Genomic DNA, 10,545 nt, shown 5'->3' with positions numbered 1-10,545 from the left:
TAAATTCCTTTTATATACGAATTTAAATATTAACATATATATATATTAAAAATAAAATTATAATTTTTAAATAAAGAAGTTTGAATTAAAATAATTATTTTATTAAAATATGAGAACACACGAAGATGAGTTTCTTTTCTTAGTAGTAGTTTTTTAGTTGGACCTTGCAAGAAGATGAACCTAAGTAAATAAATAAATAAAGTAAATAAATAAAATGAAAAAATGGGTTAGGACCGTGAGTACTCCATCCCTCACTCACAAAGAAAATCACGCCATTCTTCACGCCTCCATTCCCTCTTCCCTCTCTTCTTCTCTCCCCTCTCCCTCACTGCTGAGCCGCCACTACCACCAAGGGCAGCAGACGGCAGCCGTGACTCACCCCAAGCAGCAGACGGCAACCGCAACTCACCCCAAGCAGCAGACAGCAACCGTGAGCCATCCCAAGAGCAGCTGCTGTTGCGTTTTTCCACCTTCAGGAGTGGCGGCTGCCCCACACGACCACTGGTCCACCACTACACTTACCACTCCTCTCTTCACCCCTTTTCTCTTGTTCACCTAAGTAAGCCATATCCTCTTCCCTAATTGATTTTCTCTTGTCTTTAATTGAAATTGTTATCAAGTTTATGAGTTTAGTATTGATTTTTGTATTATTTTTATTGAATTTTTTTGTGGATAAGAGTTTAATGGATGAATTGAACATATTTATGACTTACTGTTTGAAGTGTGATTAGAAATTATGAGTTGTGTTGATTGTGTTATAGTTTCTTTGAATTTTACTGAGTAACAATTAAAGGTGTTATCTTTGAAATTAGTAATAGTGTGGACTTTTATGTACATTATGGTGTTGTATTAGTTTATTGATTCTTGCTATGGATATATATTAAAAGTATTATCTTTGAACATGAAATGACTTAGGGTTTGGATTTAGAAATGAAATTATTAATGACGTGTGTTCCATGCTATATTTTGGTGGTGTGATGATTGATTGGATAACCTTGCAAGTTGTTTTAAGACTTAGTTTGGTTAAATATTATTGTGATAGATTTAGTTGGCAATGGTTATGATTAGAGTTGAATATAGAAGTGGTGTGGTTGTTAAACTGGGAATAATAGTTGCTAATTGTGTAGTTTGATTGTTGCGAATTACAAGTGCTCTTATTTGGTTGTTATTGAAGTCATAATGCATAATTTTAGTAAGCCAAGAGCACAATGTCAACTTATCGTCGATGGTTGCTAAAGTTACTTGTCGTGTTGTTTTGATTATAATTTTTTCTAGCTTTGATGAATGTAACAAATGATATCGCAATTCGATATTCTAAGATTTGCCTTATCATTATATAAGTGTTATATTAAATTTGTAAGGCTTAGTTGTGATTAGTTATTTTTTGTTAACGCGAACCGGTACACTCAAAAATTAGTTGATGAAAAGGAACGATTCACATATGCTTTTACTTTTAAATTGGTGAAAGTTGTGTTGAGTTAATGATTTTGACTTGTATTGAATGAGTTGTGTGCGTGCTAGAACAATCGAAAACTCATGTTGAATGGGTGATAGTGGTTACTTAGCCATTTAGTTGGTATGACAAAGTAGTTAAGGGAACTTATTAGTTCTATTTCTAACTTCTATAGGTTCCCAGTTCATAAAAAGGATGTAAAACCTCGTTCTGTTTGATTATTGTGGCTCTTTTAGTCGTGCGGTGACTCTTACAGGTACATACACGCAATAACGAACCCTTATATACAATTTGCTTTTAAGACATTATTGTTTATTGTGATAATATACATTGCATCGAAACTATGAGATACTAGTGCATACACTTTATATGAAGAGCTATCGATTATGAAATCCTTGCGCTTAGAATAGTTATAGAGAATGAGAGTGTTAGAGGGAGGCGGGGACCACCCCCTTATTTATTTAAGAATTTGGATTATGCCTTGGAGTAAGAATGACTCCTTTATAGGTGAATTTCATATTTTTTTGAGTGGCTCAGTGGGTTTTGGCGTGCTGCTATCCCAGGGCGCTCATTAATAGTCGAAAGTGGGAGTTATTCCCATCTGGTAAAGTATTAGATAATGATTAGTTGGCGTGACTCAACTGGATCATGTCCGGTTGATTTAGTAGTAGTCCCCTATGTGAGATCCGACGGGATCACCGTAAGGGGGGTATGAGCATGCTTTTGTCATTGGGCGCCGGATGGCCGATACCGCCCCTTGACCAAGGAGTTACCAAGCGGGCCTTGCAAACCCGAATATGATGGCCTCTTCACTGGTTTAGTATCCCAGTGTGTTAGTTTTTTTCCTGAAGGTAGGACCCGAGAGGGTCAGCTGGAGGGGGCATGAGCTCATACTTTGCCATGGGCGCCGGATGGCTGATAACGCCCTTGGCCGTGTCACTATGCCAGAAAGTAGAGAAAAGATCCATTGATAGAAAGTTATTCAGCGATAGAAAGTTTATTCATTGATCGAAAATTATTTAATGATAGAAGGTTCATTCTTTGATAGAAAGCTTACACATTGATAGAATAGTTTATGCTAGTAAGAAGTGTGCCTAAGTTAAGTTACCTCAAGGGTATTACAGACTATGATCACACTTATCTTAAGATAGACACACTCTATAAGGTCATGTGTTAGGTATTCTGTTAATGCCTTAGTTGAGTTGATACTATGCGTGTTTTGCAAAAGTTTATGTTTTGAAAAGTGGAGCGTGAAGACTTGCATTCTACCCAAGAACACATGGTTCGGGTTGGAAAGGACGTAATAAGATCAAGAAGTATAAGTGGACGATAAACGGTTACTATCTGTCCTTGTGTCTTATGAAATCATCTTCTGTTGTTGTATAACATAACGTTATCTAGTAGTTGGCCTTATTATATTTGATGCTAGTTATTGACGTGTACGTGTTTGTGTTTATGTTTGATTGTTGATGACCTTCTATGATTGTCCTGCTATGACACATTGGTCTTTGGTCTAATGTCGAGCAGCAAGAGAAATCATAGACAGGCGTAGCAGGTATTGGAACTTCTTTTGCATTGCATTGCATTGGGGGAGAGTGATAAGGGCGAAGCATAACCTGTGTCATACCATTATCTTTCAATTTTATAGCTCTTGTTATCTTTGTAAACTTTGGTTGTATATGTTTTATTATGAGGCCTTGTGTCCTTCCTTGTATTTCCGCGGCGTAGTTTACAACTCTGTATGGTTTGAGGAGTTAAGTCATTTTAAAACACAAGCGTCGACACTGGAACCACGATTCGGCATGTTGATTTGAGAAGCCGGCGATGAATTATTTCGCCGTGGTGTGAGATTTTCAAGGCAATGATGTCTTAGATTAGTTTAATGTTTTATTGTGCTAATTGCTCTACCACATGTTCGATTTTTAGAAGAGATACTGCCGAAATTTCCACTCACCTTTTTAAAGTTAATATTTAACGTTTATCTAAATTCTTTTCCTTTTCTTTTATGTAACACTCGAATTTCTTCCCGTCCTTTATGGTTTTGGTTTCATTAAGGGGTCAGAAATTCAGGGGTGTTACAGTTTATGAATATATATAATTTAATTTTTTACACGTGTACTGTTTTATTTAAAAAAAACTATATTAGATCAATTTACTTGTTTGGAAGTTACATACTTTGATTTTAGAAAGTTTTTGGTGGTGTTCTTTTCATTAGTTTCGGAATACAACTGTTCTTTTCTCCATTCAACTGTTGTTGTACAAAACTAAAGAGATTTGTACAATTTACATGAATAAGAAGTTTAAAACTCGCATTTTTGTTCTTATATGACTACGAGAAATGTTTTATGCTACTTTCATCAAGTCAAAGAAACAAAAAGTATTTTGTTGCATCATTTTATATAAAACATCAACACCACGTCGGAGTAAAATCTTACCTGAGCAAACGTTGCTTCAATAGGAGGGCACAGTGACACGACTCCGGAGTCAAAAATGCCAATATAAACTAGTTCGTAGGCCTTAACAGGTCAAGAGAAGTCAATCGAAAGAGCCATATTAGTTTTGAGCAACGATTTTGATGAATGGTATAAGTCGAGGGTGACTAACCGTCATTTCTATCAGCAGCACCATGTCCGGACCTGACTCGGGGCTGTCTTTCAACAATTCACGACGACCACCATGAAAATGAAGATCGACATCGTTCCTCATCAAGTAAATAATTAAAATATTGTTTCCGATCAGTAACATAAAACATTGGAGCATGAATTTTAGACAGTAGATTAGTAATAGCATTATATGTATTGATATTTGATAAGTCCATTATCTAGATTTGAACACAGGAAAGCGAAGGTGCACAATTCACATGGATAATGGTCACTGTAATAAATATATACAAATGTAGATGTTAATTGTATCAAAATCATACACTTCACTTCACTCTCAGCATCCACTACCCGCAGGTTCAATCGAGCTCAGAAGCCCGTTGCTACGCAACTGCATACAGTGTTCTTCAGCATCGGCCTGAGCACATATTATGACCACTGACAGACCATTGTGGTGTGCCTCTTGCATGATATTTACTGCATTGTCGACTGTCATTCCGGGTATAACCTTCATCAGGACTTGAACGACATATTCTCTTTTGTTGAAGTTGTCATTGTGCAGCATTACGCGATATGGGGGAGCTATTTTCCTTGATTTCCTAGGACCAAAAGGAAGTTTGGTATGAAATTACTGTGAACAAAGGCTAAAGCATCTATTTAAGAATCAGCTAGGACACAGTCAAGAACTGCTTTAGGAGTCGTATTTCATACGACATAACATATTTCAACCATGACAATTTGAGTAAGGTGTTTTGACAAAATTTCATGTTTGCTTTAAGAATCTAAAAATGCCCTCAAAAGGATAAGCATCTTATCAAATGAACTAAAGCCGTGATATACCCCTGAAACACTCCTCAACCAACATCAAACATTGAAAATGAAAAATAAAAATATTACTCCAACAACTATACCACAATGCCACAACGGGCCAACGCCAATGCCAACAATGCCTAAGCCTTAAACCCAACTTCAATTGGCAGCAGTCCAAGGAAAGAAATCGAATCCAACTCAATGATAAGGCTATTATTTGGAGTAGCAGTGGGAACAAATTTTCAACTTAAAGAATGCTTCATGGTGGATACCACAAAGAACGAGGACATGCAATCACATTAAACAAGCGTTGAAAATCCAACTTAGATACTTACATTATGTTTGGATAGCAATTTTAGAGAGAAAAGAAAAGAAAGGAAGGGGAAGGGAAAGGACGGAAAAATGGAAGGAAAATAACACTTGTTTGTTTAGATGGGAAGGGAAAGGAAAGGAAGGGAGATAGAGTTTTCCCCTCAAATATTTCCAACTTTAGAAAGATTAATATCTTAACAAAAATCCATCATCCAATCCATCCAAATCCCTTTTCTTCCATTTTGTTATCCAAACAAGGGACCCTTATTTCAAATCCCTCCTTTTCCTTTCCCTTCATTTTCTTCCATCCAAACACACCTTTAAGGTATAATGAACAGTTTGGCGGTTCGGGATAACATAGGTTGGAATCATGTCCAACAAATAACTATCTATTAATAAGTTCATTTTATCGGATATATATAGAACGGTTGACAGCATATTGAAATCCATCTTCAAAAAGATTATAATAACACCAAAACCCTTCCAGTCAAGTTAGTTTAAACATAATCTTGATCTTGTAACCTTCTTCACATCACATACTTTTCACATATTGATCTCCACCACAAAGGCAAGACTGCAAGAGTAAACTAGCACATGTCGAAGACAAAGAAAATGACTACTGAAATTAAAGAATTAATACACCATCCACATTGTAAACATGGAACCCCAACCTTAGAAGACAAAACAAGCCTTAGTTAGTCCCAATGTGTTTAGGGACTCGAGGTTCAAACAGTCTCATTTACTAGTCTTAATTTTCTGATGGGACTTCGATGAATTATCTTCAACTATGCTCACTATACTAATACACTATGACCCTTCATTAATGCATGAAAAGATTACATCTAATTCACTTTAGTAAGAAGCTGGATGTAGATTATTAAAACATGTTGGTTTAAAAAAAATCAATGCAACTCATATTGGGCCACAGATTTCTGCAATCTCCTTGCAGGAAATACCAATCCCATTTCATCAAGATTGAATCTTTCTGTCAAGTGACAAGACAACAGTCATAGGCAACCTCTCCACACATTTAAAGTCCAACCATTTTCCACAGACTAATAATCAAGTTGAATCATATCTCACATTAAATGAGCTACAGTATGTCATATGTTGGTTAGGGGGTAATTTGGGTATTTTGTTATCAATTAGTTAGGGGGTATGTTGAAGAAGATGATACACATCGGGAAGGGAAGCAAGCATAAATAGAAAAGTGGAGAAAGATAAAAAGGGCATCAGAATACTATTCACATAGTATCTTGAGTTTTCATACTCAATTAAGGAGAGTCAAAAGCCTTTTCAATGCTCGTAATTTTATCCTTAATTGTAATATATTGAGTTAGAGAAATGCAAACTACCTTTTACATCCTAATCTAGATTTACATCAATAATACATATGCTCACTACTTAGCTATTTTCAGGATTCAACTAATATTCACTACTTATGTCCAACATAATGCTCAAATATTGTGAACACCACATCCCCTCTATATGAAATCTGCATCAATGGATTTCATAAATGACAGATTGGAAAATGTTCAACCCTTTAAGCTGTCAAAGCCTTCCAAATGCTTATGCTTTACCCCCAAAAGAACAAGGCTATCATTAAATCACGTTAGTATATTTGGAAACGCATATTTATGCTTCATTGGAGTCCCCGAGTACATTTTGAACACAAAAAACACTTGATTGTAAAAGACACTACTCATTCACCGCCTATATGAGAACATCTTTCCGCCATTGATGCATTTTTGCTTTGTTTTAAGTTATACAAATAAAAAAAAAACATAGCACTAAGATTCAAGTTGCAATCTTTGTTTAAATGAAGTCTTGTCAAATATTACCCGGCCAAGGTCCATTCCAGGTTAGCTATCTAACTTCCATGATAATTAAAATGAAAGTGCTGTCAAATATCGCTGGCCAAGGTTAAATCCAGGTGTGTCCATCTAACTTCTATATATTACTACCTCAGTTATTTAATAATAGCTACACTTCACCCTTTTATGTGAGAGTTTTTTGAATGAAGTGTAGCTATTAATAAATAACGAAGTAGTATATAAATTCAATTGAGGCTAAAGAAAAACTTAGTTGTGAACTTGCGGACAACACCCATTTAAGTCATGGAAGCATTTACAAATGTCAAATACAAAAGGAGGGTTCATCAGAATCTGCACCTCAGATTGAATTCAGATTCACGTCCAGGAGTGGTTTTCTCTATTACAGGTCTGTCTAATACTCCTCCTTTAGATCCAGTTGCTGACACAGGCAAAAGCAAGCCACGGTATTTGTACAATCCTCTACAAGAATAAATTTTATCCCCTGGGCATAAATCCAGAAAGATCATTCCAGTAATCACAAACCAATTTCTTCAGATAAACCACAGTAAAACAGCTTCTATCAGTGAAGCTTACCAAATATTATGAATATTCAAAATAGCAAGCAATGTGAAGATGAAAGAGGGGAAACGGTCATTCAAGGTATGCATAAAATTACCACATGGGCCACCTTATCAACACTCTCTCTTTAATGTTTATTATGCAATCCAACGAGAAATGGTGTAATTTAAAAAGAACAGAGAAACTAGGAAGCTATCAATTGTAACTCTAAATTATTAAACATTAAGTTTTGGGTGTAACACAAGGGGAAGTACACTGAGCCTCAGCTTTTAGGGCTTGTATATTCCAAAGAATTTTAAAACTTTTCATTTTATGTATCCTCCACTCCTCCTTTAAGTTGAGCTTTCAACCAAAGTTCCAAATGTGTTTTCTTCTATTCCACAATTCCATCCAACCTTTTACCTACCGTCCCTCGTTTCTTTTTCATAGTTACACTTCTTTGAAAAACTCTCACATAAAATGAATAAGTGTAGCTATTAAAAAAAAAAGAAGATAGTATAAAATGAACTGAGTCATACATATGCCTAATAGTTTTCCAAGTGAAGTTGTACATTGGTATATTGCTTATTCACCCCTAATCTAAGATTCTTAGGCCTCTAAAATTCTTCCCTCACACAAATAGTCCACATTTCATAGCAAAGAGAGATCTATATGTACAACCATGGAGAAATATTGCAGTTACATTTGTCCACAACACTTTGATTTTCATCATAAAACTTTTAATACTTGTATCACTTAATATCATCCATACAATTCAAAACATTATCATATTTTCTTAACAATTCGACCATCCATTCAAAAAGTAAATTTGCCCAATCTTTTGTCTTATTATTCATCTATCCTAATTCCTAACAGTTCAATCAGTCCTTAAATTTGCCAAAAGGCAGCAATTTCACTAGTATTGAAGAGTATATGTTTGCCAATTGCCATAACATACGAATTGGAAAAAAGAAACAAGCTTCAAAAAGTCGGAAATTAAAATCCAATCCACAGTGAAAAGAACCCTTCAAAGTAAGAATCATCTATTACGCAAACATAACACAAACCATACAACTAACTACTGCCCACACAAAACCCAATAATGTTAAGCTCTACTAGTAAATTACATTAGGTCAAACATGCATTTCCATATTATTAATACTCAAGAAAAATCGATTATTTCAGTTAAATTATCAGTATACAGTATAGAGAAAAACACGATCAAATAAATCGAAAAAAAATGAAAAAAAAAAAAAAACAGAAGAGAAATACCAGAATAAGGGTTAATTACATGGTTGGGTGAAAGAGCTAATCTGCAAATGATTGCAGTATCCATAGACGCTAATCTCATAATGAGACTGAGCTGCTGAGGAAAATTGCCTTACTATTTTATATTTCCAACAATCTGAAGTATTTCGATTTTTGTCTACTAGCTCCACAAAAAATTTGTGGATGGTCTTTTTTCCTAATGTTCCTATTTTAAATATAAAATTGGGTTTTTTTTACAAGTGTTCATATGCGAGTGGAGGATGCTAGATTTTCTTTTAGGGAAATTACACATAGTAGCATCCAATTTATACATTATCTAATTATCATAAATTTTTTTGTTAAATTCTTATCAATTTTCGTTAAAATCGTCATTTTGACGTTTCCATCCTTACTAAGTGTTGGTTATTGTCTTTATAATGTGCCTTAAATCATTTTTATGCTCTCAAATGTTTAATTTAACATTTCAACGTTTAATTCATCATTTAATTCGTCAACGTTGTCAAGTGTTGTAACAATTTTGTTTTTATACAAAATGACAAAAGGTGAATTAAACATTATGAAAACAAAATTGTTACTACATTTGAGAGCATAAAAATGACTTTGTGCAAATGATAAAGACAACAACCAATACTTAATAAGAGTAGATATGTCAAAATAGTGGATTAAATGAAAATTGACGAGAATTTAACGAAAAATACTATGACAGTTAGATAGTGTCAGCCATTTTATGAAAGTTAATGATGATGAAGTATGGTAGAGAAAACAATGTGATTTTTTACTTTTACATTTGTTTGAAGTAAAGTCATAAATATTTTTGATTCTTAATTTTTAGATCAGTATGGTACTCCACATCACTAGAATTTTTCAATTGGGATATATATTAAAGTGTATTTTGAAATTTTAATGGAAAATATTTAATATTTTAATTAGAAATTTTATATATGATAACATTAAATTTAATTTAAATATGTTAAAATGCGAGTAACAGTACTTTTTTTAAAAAATATGTAATCATATTTAAAAAAGTATTTCGGTTAAATGATATAAAATAATTTGTTTATCGATTTTACTTACCATGGGTTTTCATTAATCCTTCTTGTTTTTCATTTATTTTTTTTTATCTTTATTTATATCCACCTTTTGTTATGGTTTTTGAAGCTTAAAAATTAGGGATGTAATTGAATTGGTGGATAAATATGACGAAAAAAAGTGAATGAAATAAATGTATAAATTCATCTCCAAAGGACTAAGATGCAGTAGGAAGAATTGAGTCACATCTTAATTAAAGGTTTGGAACAAGTAATATCATTTTTCCATGAGAAATTTGAATTTGATTCGTAATGCCCCATCTCCTAACCTTTCCCCATCCATTTGCGTCAAACTTATAAGAAGAAATTGATGTGCCACAACTTTAAAAGTACAAATAAATGAAGTATACCTAGTTATAATGAAAAATTGTCATAAAACATTCTCATTTATTATCGTTATAATAATTTCAACTATTAATTATTTATAAATAATTCAACTTTTGTATAATTTTTGCCGACATTAACCATTTTCGCATACTAATCGGCTATTATAGTTAACTACTAGTCATTACCCTCACCTTTTCTTCTTGTTTATGCTTCTTCGTTGGTTTAACCGTACTCCTTTATTATTGTAGGTATCTATAATAAAGGATTAAATATGGCAAGAGGTGCTGTCAGCAAAAAAGTACAAAAGTAAATTA

The 10,545-nt window shown here is 33.8% G+C and overlaps 1 protein-coding gene and 1 long non-coding RNA gene across 2 annotated transcripts; one reads left to right on the top strand and one right to left on the bottom strand.

The window, feature by feature from the left end:
* Positions 1–208: 208 nt before the first annotated feature.
* Positions 209–4,240, top strand: LOC130807459 (uncharacterized). Its single transcript, XR_009040582.1, has 2 exons — positions 209–1,709; positions 3,912–4,240. It is a non-coding gene; the product is annotated as an uncharacterized LOC130807459 (long non-coding RNA).
* LOC130807458 (ATP-dependent Clp protease adapter protein CLPS1, chloroplastic-like) lies at positions 4,217–9,043 on the bottom strand. The gene is made up of 3 exons (XM_057672664.1): positions 8,820–9,043; positions 7,347–7,491; positions 4,217–4,652 (listed from the first exon to the last, which is right to left on the bottom strand). Exons 1-3 carry the CDS (start codon positions 8,896–8,898, stop codon positions 4,391–4,393), a joined length of 486 nt encoding a protein of 161 aa, XP_057528647.1. The 5' UTR covers positions 8,899–9,043; the 3' UTR covers positions 4,217–4,390.
* Positions 9,044–10,545: the final 1,502 nt, after the last annotated feature.

The sequence above is a fragment of the Amaranthus tricolor genome, chromosome 3 (genome assembly GCF_026212465.1).
Source record: "Amaranthus tricolor cultivar Red isolate AtriRed21 chromosome 3, ASM2621246v1, whole genome shotgun sequence".
NCBI classification, from domain to species: Eukaryota; Viridiplantae; Streptophyta; class Magnoliopsida; order Caryophyllales; family Amaranthaceae; genus Amaranthus; species Amaranthus tricolor.
The sequence above is the reverse complement of the archived record's forward strand: the minus strand, read 5'-3'. Positions and strand labels throughout refer to the sequence as shown.